Here is a 17077-nt window from a genome sequence, read left to right as displayed (position 1 = left end):
ACAGGGCATGGAAGGGTTATATTGTTCCGCATGTTTACATTTGTTCGACGTTGCCGGCTCGCAGCTGTCAACAAATGTCAACATCAGAAACCATGTGCGCGCGTTCAAGTCGGCCTGCGAGTTGGTTGCTAACTTTTGGTAAAATTTATTAATAAAAAAGGACTCTTTTGGATTTTCTGTGCAAACCGTACATTCAATTGTGTACCATCGATAGTTGTTTGCAAAAAACAAAAAAACATTCGTGAATCTTCAAGATGACGATCATTAATCTTGATCCAACGAATTTGGAGTTTTCCATATTTACGGCGGAAGACATAAGAAAGATCAGCGTGTTGGCAGTGACACAGGCACGTTCGTTCGATGAAATGGGCAATGCGATCCGGGATGGTCTGTATGATCCCGCCCTAGGCCCTAGCGGGCATGGCGAAATCTGTGCCACTTGTACTCGCGATCTGAACATGTGCGAAGGACACTTCGGACACATCGAACTCGCTGTGGACGTGTACAATCCGTTCTTCCAACGTACGGTAGCCAATATACTCCGCATCTGCTGCATGGCGTGTGCGCGCCTGCAAATGAATGATGGAGAAAAATCGCTACTTGAGCTACAGTTGCGTCTAGCGGATGCTGGTTACATCGTCGAAGCGGAAGAGATCGATTTGTACAAAGCGAAACTGCAAGCAAACGCGAATGAACCTATCCCGGAGGAGGTGATTTATTACGAGAATTTGTTGCGAAATGAACCCTACAACAAGCTGGGCAATACGAAACTATCCAGCACTATTCGGGAGGCAATAGTGAACGCTGCGTTTCGCGTGGACAATAAAAAGTGCAAGCACTGTGAGAAGATTTTGCAAAGGGTCGTAGTGTCGGACAAAAGGATAACGATACGTTGGACGCAGGCGGATAAAAAAACGTTTTAGTAAGTATTGCAGCAAACATACCAAACACGTTCTCGACCCCTATACAACCATGCTGAAGATTTCGAACCTCTCTAATTTTCCGATTTAGTGAGGAAAAGGGAACGGATAAACCCACCGAGGAGCAAAAAAAAGCGTCATCTACGGTGATGATTGCTAACGATAGTAAGCAGTTTCTCCGGAAGCTATACGCGAATGATGGTACGCTGTTGAGCCTTCTGTTGCCGGTACTGTCCACAAAAAAGGAAAATCCTACTGATATGTTCTTCATGGAAGTGGTACCTGTGACACCGATAAAAACGCGCCCTGTCCGCCGTTCTTCGCGCACACCAGGACGCATCATGCAGGTTGAGCACGCGCAGTCATTGTCGTTGCGAAACATTCTGCTTGCAAACTCGACCGTGCGTGCCGTTATGTTTATCACCAACCCGACACAGTACCCGAATGTATCGCAAGCGGTACACGATCATATGCAATCCATTTGCACGTACGCCAAAGGCGATACGCTGACCGCGAAGTTTTATCATGGCTGGGCGGAACTGCAGACGGCGGTCGACCATCTGCTGGATGTGGAGAAACTTACCATCGGCGGCAAGCAGGCCATTTCGTTCGGTTTGAAGCAGCTACTTGAGAAGAAGAACGGGCTGATACGCATGAACATGATGGGCAAACGGGTGAACCATGCCGCCCGTACCGTGATCACACCCGATCCGTACATCGGTATAGAGGAGATCGGCATACCGACCCGGTTTGCGAAGAAGCTTACCTATCCCGTACCCGTCACGCCGTGGAACGTGGCCGAGTTGCGCCGCTGGGTATTGAACGGGCCGGACGTTTATCCGGGCGCAAACATGATCGAAGATGCGAACGGACGGGTAAGCAAAATTTCATCCTCCAACGTGACGCAGCGTGAATCGATGGCCAAAACGTTGCTCACACCGCACGAAGCCGGCGGTGATGTGAGTGTAGCCGATTCAATCAAAATCGTCCATCGGCATCTGCAGAACGGCGATGTGCTGCTGCTTAACCGGCAGCCTACACTGCATCGGCCAAGTATAATGGCGCACCGGGCCAAGATCCTAGGTGGGGAGAAAATTTTTCGCCTCCACTACTCGAACTGCAAATCGTACAATGCCGATTTCGATGGGGACGAAATGAATGCCCATTTGCCACAGAATGAGGTGGCACGGGCAGAGGCGTTCGGGTTGGTAGCCGTACCTTATCAGTATCTCGTCCCAAAAGACGGTACACCGCTCGGTGGTTTGATTCAGGATCATATCGTGTCAGCCGTGAAGCTTTTCATTCGCGGAAAGTTTTTCAATCGGTAAGTGATCGTGATGAGGATGGTTAATGTGATACAGGCTAGGTTCGCTTTGTGACGCTTCGTTTTCATTGTTTCAGCGAGGATTATCAGCAGCTGGTGTTTCAAGCGCTGAACAACAAGAAGGGCAATATAGATCTGTTGCCCCCCTCGATTTTGAAGCCGGTGAGACTATGGTCCGGAAAGCAGATCATTTCGACCATCATCAAGAACAGCACGCCGAAGGGGAAGCCCTACATTAACATGATTGGAAAATCAAAGCTTAGCAGCAAGGTACGGTGTAGTGTATGCATGTTTTATTAAACAAATCAACAGAAGAAAAAAACAATTTACTAAATTTCAGCATTGGCGAGTATTACCGGCCCGCGAATGGAAATACGGTGGTACACCGCTTGAAGAGAACGAACTGTCCGAATCGGAAGTGTTCATCCGCCAGGGCGAACTGCTGTGCGGCATCCTCGACAAGAACCATTTCGGTGCTACACCGTACGGTTTGATTCACTGCATGTACGAACTGTACGGTGGCGTTTGTTCCACGGCACTGCTTTCCTCGTTGTCTCGGCTCTTCACCTACTACCTCCAGTGGGAGGGTTTTACGCTCGGCGTGCGTGACATTTTGGTACGCTCGAAGGCGGATAGAAAGCGTGCGAAAATTGTTCGCGAATGTCGCGAACAGGCAGGACACGAAGCAGCCGCCGCTGCCCTTGATCTACCGTCGAGCGTTTCGCGCGAAGTGCTTGCCAAACATTTGCGGGAAGCGTACGCCAAGAATCCAAACTTTCGTGCCATTATCGATCGCAAGTATAAAACCGCACTCGATACGTTCACAAATCGGATTAATAAGTAAGTGGCGTGAGTAGATAGTAGTAGGTGTAAATACATAATTCTAATCCTGTTTTGCTCGTTCGCTTCCAGTGCTTGTCTTCCGGATGGTTTGATCAGCAAGTTTCCGGAGAACAATCTGCAGCTTATGGTACAGTCCGGTGCGAAGGGTTCGACTGTAAACACGATGCAAATCTCCTGCCTGCTCGGTCAGATCGAACTCGAAGGCAAACGTCCACCGCTCATGCTGTCGGGCCGCTCGTTGCCAAGCTTTGCCGACTTTGAAACCTCGCCCAAATCGGGTGGATTTATAGATGGACGCTTTATGACCGGCATACAGCCGCAAGACTTCTTTTTCCATTGTATGGCGGGTCGCGAAGGTTTGATCGATACGGCGGTCAAGACTAGCCGTTCCGGTTATTTGCAGCGCTGTCTGGTGAAGCATCTGGAGGGACTTTCGGTGCATTATGATATGACGGTGCGGGACAGTGATGGAAGCGTGATACAGTACATGTACGGCGAGGACGGTATGGATATTGGTAAAACACAGTTCATCGCGAACGAGAAGCAAACGCGCTTTCTCGACATGAATCATGGCGTGATCGTACAGCAGGACGTTGTGAAACGTTTGCAAACCGCAAACGATGAGGATCCGTTGAACGAGGCGCTAAGAAAGCATGTGAAAAAAATGAAACGCTGGACGAAACAAAACGGTGGCCACAGTTCGACGTTGCTGAAAAGCCGAACCTCTCCGTTTGCGCTGTTTACGGCCGAAAATGCGGAAGCGCTCCGGGTCGATCTTGCGAATGCGGATAAGGTGAAAAAATCCGGCCGTACCAAGCTGACGGAAAAGCTGATCAAACGGTGGAAAAAGCTAGATCCGGCCGTAAAGCACGACTACGTAAAACGGGCCGCCCACTGTCCCGATCCCGTCGCGGCTGCCTTTTCTCCCGATGCACATTTTGGCGTGCTGTCCGAAAAGCTCAACGAGTTGATGATGAAGTACAAGCGTACGCAAAAGCCAATCCACAACATCGAAGAGTTGATGCAGGTAAAGGGAAGTGAAGCGTTTGCCGCCCCAGGCGAACCGGTCGGTGTGTTGGCGGCACAGTCGATCGGTGAACCATCGACACAGATGACGCTTAATACGTTCCATTTTGCCGGCCGTGGTGAAATGAACGTTACGCTCGGTATTCCGCGTTTGCGTGAAATTCTGATGTTCGGAGCGTCCAACATTAAAACACCGACGATGGAAATTCCATTTCTACCGCACCGTAAACCGGAGCGGCTGAAAGCGGTTGCGGACAAGCTGCGCAAATCGCTCAACCGTGTCACGGTGGCCGATGTGTTGGAGAGTGAGTGCGACTAATTCTACACACACACACGTGCTGAAATTTAAATTAACATTTTGTTTCCGAATGCTTTCCTTCACAGATATTAACGTCAAGTCGAAACTGGCTGTAACTCCGTCGCGCGTTACGATTTACACGTTTCGTTTTAACTTCCTTCCGCCGGACGCGTACGATCAGGACTATTGCGTTACGCCTGCGTCAATCATACGCCATATGTCGCGTAAATTCTTCCGAGCAATGTTTAGCGCTATTAGAAGAGATGAAGCAACGAAAAATAATTTGTAAGTATGCCTTCCTCTGGGAATATTTAGCAGACCATTGCGAATGCGCCTAATGGGTTGCATCCATTCACAGAATCGAAACCGAGACAAAAGGGAAATCAAATGAAAATAACGAAGACGAAGCACTAGATGAGAGAGAACCATTAAAACAGGAAAGGCACGAAACAGCTGCATTTTCTGACAGTGACAGTGAATCGGATGATGGTTTGCCGGCAGCGGATGCCGATGCATCGGAGGCGAAAATTAAGGGCAAAACAACCGATGAGCATGGTTACGATGATGAAAAGGATGAGAACAGCTCGGATTCCAGTGACGAGGAGAAGGAAGCCGATGAAGCAATGGATGGGAAATCGTCGGAAAAGCAAAAGGACACGAAAAGTTCACCCCAAGGGTTGGAAGAGGCGCTCATTGAGGAGTATGAGAAGGATCAGGAAAAGATGGAACAAGAGCTACTGGAACAAACGCCAACCGGTAGTGGGTGCGTCATCGAGAAGGAGGAGGCAGAGTATATGAAGCACCTGAATTCCAAGGTTAATATGTACCAAATAGATCGGGTAGACTATCGCTGGTGTCAGGTTGTGCTGCATATGCCCTTGAAGCTAAAGGAAATCGATTTTACCAAGGTGTTTCGTGAGGTGGCCGCCAAGTCGGTCATATGGGAGGTACCGAACATCAAGCGTGCCATCACGTACATGCAGAACGATCAGCTGTACTTGAAAACCGAAGGCACAAATATGTCCGCAATGACGGCACAAGCCAAGGTACTAGATTTGAATCGACTCTACACCAACGACATTCACGCGATGGCGAAACGGTACGGAATCGAGGCAGCGGCACGCGTCGCGGTGAAGGAAATACAGAACGTGTTTGGCGTGTACGGTATCACGGTCGATCCCCGGCATTTGTTGCTAGTGGCCGACTATATGACTGCAGGCGGCAAGTTTCTGGCAATGAACCGTATTGCGATGGAATATAACGCCTCGCCGTTGCAGCAAATTTCCTTCGAAACGTCACTCAAATTCCTGCGGGATGCGTTAATGAAGGGAAAGAGTGATCGTTTGGAATCGCCCTCTTCCAGGCTGATCGTGGGTCAACCATGCAGGGTTGGCACGGGTGCATTCACGTTGTATTCATCCGCTCTACAGGATTATTTCGACACGACAAAGGTGTAAAATAGTGGCAAACATTCATTACGTACATCCTTGTTGTGCTGTTTAGCACAAGTTAATAAAGTTTTGCAAGAATAATCTATACATACCTATAATATTTTGTTCAAGAATTCCTCCGAAACAGCTTCACCGATTTGTATGACATTTGCGCTGAACCGTATCCCGTGGCCAGAAATGCCAGGCCACTTAATGCTTAAAGAAAAGAAAAAGTACCTACTTAAATCCTGCATGCTGTAATTTTGACCTATCAGAAACCAGCAGCTACCAGCAAAGTTTGGCATACGGACCAACAACATCAACAAGCGCTGCAGAAATTTACATTCGCTTAGTTCTGGAGCCATTAAATTCTCAGCTCATCCTAAAGTGATCACCGGTTGGATGTGTTAATCCTGAAGCGCAGCGTTACTAACACTAAAGCCTTTGAAGAGATTTCTTATCGACACAGTTTCTGATTCAAATATTTGCGTTAGTCTATTCAGGAGTGTATTACGTGTTCCTAATGATTTCTTATACAATAAATGTCAAGATTTGTTAATGAAATATTAGTACTGAGAAGAATAAACATAGAAACTTTCTACTTTCTAGAAAATTTTCTTTACAAAACATATTGTTAGATGCAAAGCTATGTTTGCGGGCTCAACTAGTAAATGTATAATAATCATCCAGTACAAATGTTATCAAGAATGTATGTATTTCCTGCGAAGAAATGTGAATTACATCGATCCTCTATCGCTAAAACGAATGATTTGATATGTGGGAGATACAAAATGTAAAACCAAACCTCCAGTCATTCTTTTGCCCGCCTTGCTAACAATCATTTCAAACTGTAAAGGCTTTTTGGTAGCAACGTGTTTGGTAGTAGTTAAGGTTTCATGCTATGTTTATTTAAAATTCGGATTAATTCATTCCAATACATAGTTTTACATGGTAAACCATGTTTTAGGCTGTGAACTGAATTAAATTAGAATTTTAAAGTTTATTTTCTAAAAAAATAAGGGGTATCGGAGAAACGTCAAAGTCGACAAACTTTGTCGACTCGGCTGTCAGAAAATTTGCACATGATTTTACAGTAACGGCCCAGCAACCCGGTATGTAATATTTGTTAAATAATTTAGAATATTCGGCTAAAGTCTGAAACACGACCCCCCCCACTCACGGTCACTCATCTGCGTGTCAATTTTTCGTACAGGGTGGTTCGGAGACTATGCAATGTGGCCTGAATTTGATTTTTTTTACAATTACTATTAAATTATAAGGAGGTTTTCGCATAGTGAAAAGTGATTTATTCATCGAGGAACCAAGTTACCATACGCTGTTTGTGAAACCGTAAAATTTTCCTCATTTTTGGCCCAACTTTGCCCCATAGCTCCGCCGGTATCCAAGATATCGCCAAACTTTATTCTGGCCATGGCTAGATGGCACTTGTGGCTAGATTTCGTCCATGCACCACTAATCGCTACCATGTCTGTGGCCGGAGCTATTCGCGAAAGCTCCAACGGATCGCCAATCTTTGACCTGTGGTCGATAGATGGCACCAATTGCTACATTTTCTTCTTCGACGGCCATGCCCTCAGGTGTCTGTGTCTCGAAACATAATTAAAAAACACGCAACCGATTTCGAACCACCCTGCACGAAAAAAAGTCACTCAAATGAGTGCCCGTGGTTGGGGGGGTCGTGTTTCAGACTTTAGCCGAATATTCAATGTGCTGGTTGTATTTTTACCATATGCAAATCACGTAACACTTTGAATCAAAATACTCAGTGATTAAGTAAAAAGTTTAATTATTCTCATAATCGCGCATAAACACGCTTGTACAAATCGAGCTCTAAGTCCCGGGACTCTACTGTATGTACCTTGCGTCGCCGTTTGTTTTTGTCGTATACACAAGCGTTCGCGCGTTGTTCGCCTCAGCCCACGCCGCCATCTTGGATTCGCTTTGTGTGCGTGTGTGTCGTTTGTCGGTGCCAGCAAAAGTGTCCTGTTTTTCCAAAGTTTTCAGCACCAAACAACGTGAAAAAAGGCCGAAAAGATAGTGAAGAGTGTGCCCCACACAAAGGGCAAACAGTGGAACAAAAGCGTCCGGCTCAAAAACCGACCGATTAGACGATGGCTTCCGATGAGGAAATTGATGAATCCATTGCCGGTAAGTGAGGAGTGAAGGGGGTGTGAGCGGAATGGTGGTGATGGTGGTTAGGGTGCCATTGTTCGGGACTAAATGTTGAATTTTGTTGTACAAATTTTCGTACTTTCCGGTGCAAAAACACCGCTAGCTTTGATGTACGCCGGTTCTTTAAAGAAAAAACGTAAACAAAAGCATTGTTTCGCTAAGCCTGTGATGGAGTTTCCGCAAAGATCCTCAAACCAATGGTTTCGAACGATCGGTATCCGTATTATATGCGCAATGGCGGCATTAGAAATGAGGCTGCGGTAAGGCAAATCTGTTGGACAATCCTTTAAAAACCAACCTGAGCAACATAACTCGTTAATGATTGTTTTTGAAGGACACACGAATGGGCGAGTATCCCTAGAATGAATTCTGCCCGTAATGGGGTGTACGGCTACGGGATCGCTCTGTGTCTAGTGGTAGGGGTGGGATGATTACACTGCACCATAGCGGAGCGCTAGCGTTCCGCAATGGGGTCACAAAGCATGTAGCAAAGGCAGAGCGGAGAGTTGTTTCTTGTGTTTCTTTCCTCCCGTTCTCCGCATTCATTTCATCCTATCCCTTGTGTGATCATGTTTCACGTTCCGAATGTACCCTTACCAGATTGGCAATGAATTTTCCATTTTCCTTATTGTTGGGTTCTGCTTTGCGCGTTGTTCTGAACCTACAATTCACCCTCGCAATGCAACTTGTGTTCGTAAGGCAAGCAAAAAAAAGTATAAGATGGAAGCTATGTACCCGGATGATGTTAAATGTGGAAGTTAATTTTGGAACTACAACTATACACTTACATTTTTTTTTCTTTTTGTTGTTGGCTTAATGTTCCGCTAGGTCATGACTGTCATGTAATGGATTACTAGATTTATTTTTGCTACATTGTCCACGTTGTCAGTCCTTGGTATGGGAAGCCGGTTTATATGAGATCCAAACCACAAACATTCGGTTCATTAAAGCTAACGCTAAGACTTAATATTATTTAAACTTGTTTATAGACTTATGCTGTAAATCATATTCATGAGAGATAACGTATTATAAATATTAATAATATGGATTCGATCCCCCGGTTGTCCCGCCGTACATTAGAACTGCAATTATTGTTATTGAAATTAAAATTTAGGAAATTGTTGAAGGACGTTCTCCAGTTTCTTATCCTTTACGCCCTTTAAAGACGACCACAAGGACATATCAAATGCGTGGGTTGGTTCAGATAGAGACAAATCGATTCGGGTGTTGTGTATAGTAAAAAAAGGAACAAGTTAAAGTATTTGCTTAGTTGTACCTACACACTTTACATATCAACATTTCTTATAGTGGATTATAAATCTTTAGATTTTGGTCAAAGCGTTAAACGTATTAATAAACGTCATCAGGTAGAAGTGTTGTAGTGAATAGAAATCAAATTTATTACTTTTCTAATTGCATTGTCCTTTGTCGCATTTTTCACCTACAGAGGAAGAAGGTGGCATGATGGATGAAGCAGCGGATGCCTCGCTTGCAGCTGACGCGGATGATGGCTCGGACGAGGAGGTAAACACTAAGAGCAACGCCCAGCAGGACGAAGATGACGACTACGAGCCGGAAGATAATCGTAAGAAGAAGAAGGGGAAAAAGCGCAAAGCTCGCAGCAGCGATGAAAAGCGCGGCCGAAAGAAGAAAAAGCGTAAGAAGAACGATAGCGGTGACGAGAGCGATCAGAAACAGAGCGACGACGCTGGTAGTAGTGCGACGGCCGCAGCCGCAGCGGCCGCAGCTCAGGCAGCCGAATCGGACTATGAATCGCGGCCGAAGCGTGGCCGCGATCGAAAGAAGGGTAGCAGTAGTCGTGGTGCCGTAAGCAGCGAGGTAGAGAAGAAGGTGGAGGAAAAGGAAAAGATGCCCTCGATACAGGAGGTGTGCAGTTCGTTCGATCTCACCGACGTTAAGATCGAGTACACGGACGATGATTTCGAGAATTTGGTGACGTTCAAGATTTTCCAAACGCATGTGCGGCCGATCCTGACGAAGGAAAACCCGCGCGTACCAATGGCGAAGCTAATGATGCTGGTCGCAGCAAAGTGGCGCGAATTCTGCGCCCTAAATCCGAACATTTCGAGCGAAGATGCGACGGCTGCGGAGACGGGCAGGGAGGATGAGGCACCGGCAACGCCAGAGTACGTGCCCAAGTCGAGCCGGTCACGCAGCAAAACGGAAAACAAGCACGAGGATATGGTGTACGACGATGAGGACGAGGAGGAAGAGGAGGAAGTGGAACGCGAACGGACGCGCAAGAGCAAAAAGGGCAAAAGTGGCGGCGGAGGTGGCGGTGGAGGTGGTGGTGGAAGCAGCAACAATAAAAAGGGTAGCAGTGGCAATAGTCGCAAGCAAAAAGTACCGACGTTGAAGATAAAGTTTGGAAAGCGTAAGAACGCCAGTTCCGACGAGGAGCAGGATGCGAGCGGTGGATCGGAACGCGAATCGGACGCCGAGTTCGAAAAGATGCTGCAACAGTCGGAGTCGGAAAAGCCGGAAAAACCTGAACGCGGCGAGTCGTCTAGCGGTGGTGCGGGGGCCGATGGAGCTGCTGACGATGCGTCCGATCAGCCACCGGTGCGTAAGAAGGCGAAGACGAAGATCGGCAATAAGTCCAAGAAGAAGAACAAATCGAAGAAGAGTAAGTTCCCCGATGGTGGTGAGGAGGGGGAACACGAGCATCAGGATTACTGCGAGGTGTGCCAGCAGGGTGGTGAAATTATTCTGTGTGACACCTGTCCCAAAGCGTACCATCTGGTGTGTCTCGATCCGGAGCTTGAAGATACACCCGAGGGTAAATGGTCCTGTCCGACGTGCGAAGCAGAAGGACCAGCGGACGAAGATGACGACGAGCATCAGGAGTTCTGCCGGGTGTGTAAGGATGGCGGTGAGTTACTGTGCTGTGACAATTGTCCATCCGCGTATCATACGTTCTGCTTGAATCCTCCATTGGACGACATTCCCGATGGTGAGTGGCGCTGTCCACGATGTAGCTGCCCTCCGCTAGCGGAAAAGGTACAGAAAATTTTGACCTGGCGATGGACAGACAAACCTATCAATCCGGATGAACCATCCACGTCCAAGGGTGCGGGTGGCACTACCCGCCGCCGTGAGTACTTCGTGAAGTGGCAAGAAAAATCGTACTGGCACTGTGATTGGATTACGGAGCTGCAGCTGGATGTGCACCATCCGCTGATGTTCCGCTACTACACGCGCAAGAACGACATGGAAGAACCGCCCAAGCTGGAGGAAGCACTGGACGAGGAGGACAACCGATACAAGCGCATCCAGCGCATGCGCGAAACCAACAGCAATCTGAATGAAACCGAGCTGGAGGAGAAGTATTACCGATACGGTGTGAAACCCGAATGGCTTATGGTTCATCGCGTGATCAACCATCGCACGATGCGGGACGGTCGCACCCTTTATCTGGTGAAGTGGCGCGAACTACCGTACGATCAGGCAACGTGGGAAGACGAGGAGGATGACATCGCTGGGCTCAAGATGGCTATCGAGTACTATCTGGATTTGCGCGCGAACTGTTCGCAGGACATCGGCAGTGGCAGCGGTAGTGGAAGCAGCAAGAAGAACAAGAAAAAGGGACGACGTCGTTTGCGCGAGCTGGAGGAAGAGGAGCGAACAGCGGGGGTGAAACGTTACACACCGCCACCGGAAAAGCCGACGACGGATCTGAAGCGAAAGTTCGAGGTGCAGCCACCGTATCTGGACGAAACGGGCATGCGGCTACATCCGTACCAGCTGGAAGGTATAAACTGGTTGCGTTACTCGTGGGCAAACGGTACCGATACGATTCTGGCCGATGAAATGGGACTGGGTAAAACGATCCAAACCGCAACGTTTCTGTATTCACTGTACAAGGAAGGTCATTGCCGTGGTCCATTTTTGGTAGCCGTACCACTCTCGACCATCATTAACTGGGAGCGTGAGTTTGAAACGTGGGCACCGGACTTCTACTGCATCACGTACGTAGGCGACAAAGAATCCCGGGCGGTTATTCGTGAGAATGAACTATCGTTTGAGGAAGGTGCCGTACGCGGTGGCAAAGCATCCCGGATTCGCGCCAGCTCGATCAAGTTCAACGTGCTGCTGACGAGCTACGAACTGATCTCGATCGATGCCGCCTGTCTCGGTTCGATCGATTGGTCCGTGCTGGTGGTGGATGAAGCCCATCGGCTAAAGTCGAACCAGAGCAAATTCTTCAAGGTGCTGAACGCGTACAACATCGCGTACAAGCTGCTGCTTACCGGTACGCCGCTGCAGAACAATCTCGAGGAACTGTTCCACCTGCTGAACTTCCTGAACAAGAACAAGTTTAACGAGTTGTCCGAGTTCCAGAACGAATTTGCCGACATCTCGAAGGAGGAACAGGTGAAGCGACTGCACGAGATGCTTGGACCGCATATGCTGCGTCGACTGAAGGCGGACGTGCTGAAGAACATGCCCACCAAGTCGGAATTCATTGTGCGCGTGGAACTGTCGCCGCTGCAGAAGAAGTACTACAAGTACATCCTGACGCGCAACTACGAAGCGCTCAACCCGAAAGGTGGTGGCGGTGCCTGCTCGCTGATCAATATCATGATGGATCTCAAGAAGTGCTGCAACCATCCGTATCTGTTTGCGGCAGCGGCAGAAGAAGCACAGCTGGGACCGGGTGGTAACTACGAACTCCAGTCCCTGACGAAAGCGGCCGGAAAGCTGGTGCTGCTCGAAAAGATGCTAAAGTTGCTGAAATCACAAGGCCACCGTGTGCTGATCTTCTCGCAAATGACAAAGATGTTGGACATACTGGAAGATTTTCTCGAAGGGTTAGGTTACAAGTACGAGCGTATCGATGGTGGCATAACGGGTAGCATTCGGCAGGAAGCGATCGATCGATTCAATGCACCCGGTGCGCCTCAGTTCTGCTTTCTGCTGTCAACACGTGCCGGTGGTCTCGGTATTAATTTAGCTACGGCAGATACCGTGATCATTTACGATTCGGACTGGAATCCGCACAACGACATTCAGGCGTTTTCGCGCGCCCATCGTATTGGGCAGGCGAATAAGGTGATGATCTACCGATTTGTGACACGTAACTCAGTCGAGGAACGTGTCACGCAGGTGGCAAAGCGCAAAATGATGCTTACGCATTTGGTCGTACGGCCCGGTATGGGTGGCAAGGGTACGAACTTCACCAAGCAGGAGCTGGACGATATTCTACGCTTCGGTACGGAGGAACTGTTCAAGGAGGACGGCAAAGATGAAGAGGCGATCCACTATGACGATAAGGCTGTGGCGGAGCTGTTGGATCGATCGAACAAAGGTGTGGAGGAGAAGGAAAACTGGGCCAACGAGTATCTGTCGTCGTTTAAGGTGGCTTCGTACAGCACGAAAGAGGACGTAGAAGAAGAGACGGAAACGGAAGTGATTAAACAGGAGGCAGAAAATTCCGATCCGGCTTACTGGGTGAAACTGCTGCGGCATCACTACGAGCAGCACCAGGAGGACTTGTCGCGTACGCTTGGCAAAGGAAAACGTGTGCGCAAACAGGTCAACTATACCGATGGTGGCGTCATTCAGGCGGATCCGGTAAAGGAAGACTCAACCTGGCAGGAAAACGTGTCGGATTACAACAATTCGGACTATTCCGGTGCTTCGGATGAGGATCGTGACGAGGACGACGAGGAGAGCGAACTGGGAAGACGCAGCCGACGGCGCATCGAACGCAAAGAGGCAGAGCGGGACAATCGTCCGCTGCCGCCGCTGTTGGCGCGCGTCGGTGGAAATATCGAGGTGTTGGGCTTTAATGCGCGACAGCGCAAGAGCTTCCTGAACGCGATCATGCGTTACGGTATGCCACCGCAGGATGCGTTCCATTCGCAATGGTTGGTACGCGATCTGCGCGGCAAATCGGAGCGCATCTTCAAGGCGTACGTTTCACTGTTTATGCGGCATCTTTGCGAACCCGGCGCGGACAATGCGGAAACGTTCGCCGATGGTGTACCGCGCGAAGGTCTCAGCCGCCAGCACGTCCTGACGCGCATTGGTGTGATGTCACTGATCCGTAAGAAGGTGCAGGAGTTTGAGCACATCAACGGTTACTACAGCATGCCGGAGTTGATTAAGCGTCCGTGCGAACCTGTGAAGATTGCAGTGCCGGTCGCCGCCGCCGCTGCAGCCGCCGGCACTAGCGGTGAAGGTACGTCCGGCGGGGCAGCAGTTGCCAGTGGGGAAACCTCCAAATCGGCTACCACCAGCACAAGCGCTACACCGGCGACGAGTGCTGCACCGAGTCCGGCCCCGAATGCGAGCGCATCCGGTGACAAGGACGACGAAACATCGACGGGGGCTGGTGAAAAGGAAAAAACAGACGCTGCCGACAAGGAAAAGTCGGCGGAAAGTGCAACAGAGGGTGAGAAGGCAGTCGATGTGAAAAAGGAAACGACCGATGAGGCTGACGAATCTACGGACAAGAAAGCAACTGCTGCTACTGGTGAGAAAAAGAAGGACGATAGTGTTGTTGCGACGAAAGTGGAACCTGTGGATACTGATGGTGAGAAGACGTCCAAGAAGGAGGACAAAACGGTGGGCGAGGAAACGATCGATGCGAAGAATGTGAAAACGGAAGATGATCCTACAGCAGTACCGAAAAAGGAAACAGAGGATAAGGAAAAGGGAGAGGAAGCGAAACCGACAGCCGCGGAGGGAGCGGCCGCCACCAAGGTAACTGAAGAGTCAAAGAAAGGATCCTCGGAAACGGCAACAACCGGTCAACCGGCAAAGAAGGAAGTAGAAGAAGAGGACGATGATGATGAGGTGAAGTTTGTGGAAGATAGTAGCACGATTCCACCGGTGGTGAAAAAGCAGGAACCGGATGTGAAACCGGTAACCGCAACGACCACGACCACGATCGATGATGATGATGATGACGTGGTATTCGTAAAGGACGACGATGACGATGTGAAGAAACCGGAACCGGTGCAGGAGAACCTGGAGGTGCACAAGCGTGCCTTTATGTTCAACATCGCCGACGGAGGTTTTACCGAGTTGCACACACTATGGATTAACGAGGAGAAGGCCGCTGTGCCGGGGCGAGAGTACGAGATTTGGCATCGTCGCCACGACTACTGGCTGCTGGCGGGTATCGTGACGCACGGTTATGGTCGCTGGCAGGACATCCAGAACGATATTCGGTTTGCGATCATTAACGAACCGTTTAAGATGGATGTTGGCAAAGGGAATTTCCTGGAGATTAAGAACAAATTCTTGGCACGCCGCTTCAAACTGCTGGAACAGTCGCTTGTTATTGAGGAGCAGTTGCGTCGGGCGGCACTTCTCAATTTGGCCCAAGACCCAAGCCATCCGGCGATGGCATTGAATGCACGGTTTGCCGAGGTAGAGTGTTTGGCGGAATCACATCAGCATCTGAGCAAGGAGTCACTGGCAGGCAACAAACCAGCCAATGCCGTACTGCACAAGGTGTTGAATCAGCTGGAAGAGTTGCTTTCGGACATGAAGTCGGACGTTTCTCGATTACCGGCAACACTAGCTCGCATTCCTCCGGTTGCCCAGCGATTGCAGATGTCCGAACGATCGATCCTATCACGTTTGGCAGCTACGGGCAATACCGTGCAGCAGAATCGTAAGTACTAAATGGATGAATTGCACCAAAACAGTTTCCTCTAATGTCTTTTTACGCTTTAATTTTTTTTTCTCCATCAGCTCCAATGTCACAGTTCCCGCCAGGCTATCAGGGTACGACACTACCGGGCTTTGCAGCGGCCGCCGCCGCCAATTTTGCCACCTTCCGGCCGACATTCTCAGTACCCGGCCAACCAACCAACTTCCCAAGTGGAGCAGGTGCCGCCGGTTCAAGCTCGTCCGGAAAGTAAATGCGTGTTATCAAATGTGACCAATGTGAGATCGGTGTTAGGCTTCATCTATCAGCGAACCATCTATCAAACTGACTGGGCTGCCAAGACGCGTTGGTCTATATAGAACCTGAAGAGTGGTTTGGTTTGCTTAACGTCTCGTGGACGATGAATGTGATGTATCATTTTTACAATGTGACATTCTTCATATAAGTTCAATTCTCTTTTATCTCTAGCTATATGAAACACACACACACACATACACAAAACACAAATTATCAAAAATTGAAGCGAAGGAAAAGGTACTCAAAAAAGCTCTTAAGCACATTACGCACTCATTCACAATTGGCTACATTCGACTTCGGACTTCGGAACACACTTGATGTGAATGTTTTAATGGTCGGAAATACAATTGTAAGAAATTAAACAAGCAAAATACAAAAACCACATAAAGTAAGACATTAGAATAACATTTCTTTAGTAGTAGGATGATATATAGAGCTGCACTTACAGAGCTCTGGATGTATTGTAAGCGTATAACTTATCGACTTAATTGGTATGCCGAGCTTCTAAAACCCGGTTCTAATAAACTCTTGAAAAACAATTCTTCAAAACGATTTATTTTGAATGCAAGAAATTTCTCCCTAACGTTTGTAGGTAAGAATTGCACGAATTGTTTCACGAATTGTGGACACAATAGTCGAAAATCTTAAAGCTTAAAGTCAATATGGAATTATGCGTGGTTTCAATGTGACCATTTGTGACGAATGACACAAGAAAGCCCAAAATATCATGGAAATTTCCATCCTTTCTAGAAACGTTTCCTTTTACCTGTGTTTAGTTGGTGAAGACTTTTCACAGGACAATTAGGGATTCGGTTCCGTTTTTGGAACAGGTAAGCAATGAATATTTTCAAAATTTTCCACTCCATTCTCTTTCACCGTTTTCGTGCCGAATTTTCTAATTGAAAAAAAGTGCAAGGAAACACAAAGACGCGCGCCATATATCATACGAAACACAAACGGAAGCGGCATTAGCAGAGGAAGCAAAATGTAAACAAAACTCCGTTGTTACGAGCCAAGGTCGTTTTCTCACGCCATCTCACGTTGGCGTTCTCTCACCATTCTCTCCCTTTCCGTCAGTTTATCTCGCTCACTAGCCCTTTT

At 48.3% G+C, this 17077-nt stretch overlaps 2 protein-coding genes across 2 annotated transcripts; both read left to right on the top strand.

Annotated features, from left to right (window-relative positions):
* Positions 1–82: 82 nt before the first annotated feature.
* On the top strand, positions 83–5951 carry LOC125768335 (DNA-directed RNA polymerase I subunit RPA1). The gene is made up of 7 exons (XM_049435802.1): positions 83–922; positions 1012–2244; positions 2322–2514; positions 2585–3084; positions 3157–4418; positions 4498–4696; positions 4770–5951. Exons 1-7 carry the CDS (start codon positions 255–257, stop codon positions 5866–5868), a joined length of 5154 nt encoding a protein of 1717 aa, XP_049291759.1. The 5' UTR covers positions 83–254; the 3' UTR covers positions 5869–5951.
* Positions 5952–7754: 1803 nt separating this feature from the next.
* Positions 7755–16515, top strand: LOC125768329 (chromodomain-helicase-DNA-binding protein Mi-2 homolog). The gene is made up of 3 exons (XM_049435788.1): positions 7755–8010; positions 9482–15682; positions 15763–16515. Exons 1-3 carry the CDS (start codon positions 7974–7976, stop codon positions 15930–15932), a joined length of 6408 nt encoding a protein of 2135 aa, XP_049291745.1. The 5' UTR covers positions 7755–7973; the 3' UTR covers positions 15933–16515.
* The last annotated feature ends 562 nt before the right edge of the window (positions 16516–17077 follow it).

Source organism: Anopheles funestus, chromosome 3RL (assembly GCF_943734845.2).
Source record: "Anopheles funestus chromosome 3RL, idAnoFuneDA-416_04, whole genome shotgun sequence".
Classification (NCBI taxonomy): domain Eukaryota; kingdom Metazoa; phylum Arthropoda; class Insecta; order Diptera; family Culicidae; genus Anopheles; species Anopheles funestus.
The sequence above is the reverse complement of the archived record's forward strand: the minus strand, read 5'-3'. Positions and strand labels throughout refer to the sequence as shown.

Coding starts and splice junctions, on each gene's coding strand:
- LOC125768335 (XM_049435802.1), top strand. CDS start 255: ATGACGATCATTAATCTTGATCCAACGAATTTGGAGTTTTCCATATTT. Junction 923..1,011: donor GCGGATAAAAAAACGTTTTA/GTAAGTATTGCA, acceptor TTTCCGATTTAG/TGAGGAAAAGGGAACGGATA. Junction 2,515..2,584: donor AATCAAAGCTTAGCAGCAAG/GTACGGTGTAGT, acceptor ACTAAATTTCAG/CATTGGCGAGTATTACCGGC.
- LOC125768329 (XM_049435788.1), top strand. CDS start 7,974: ATGGCTTCCGATGAGGAAATTGATGAATCCATTGCCG. Junction 8,011..9,481: donor AATTGATGAATCCATTGCCG/GTAAGTGAGGAG, acceptor TTTCACCTACAG/AGGAAGAAGGTGGCATGATG. Junction 15,683..15,762: donor CAATACCGTGCAGCAGAATC/GTAAGTACTAAA, acceptor TTTCTCCATCAG/CTCCAATGTCACAGTTCCCG.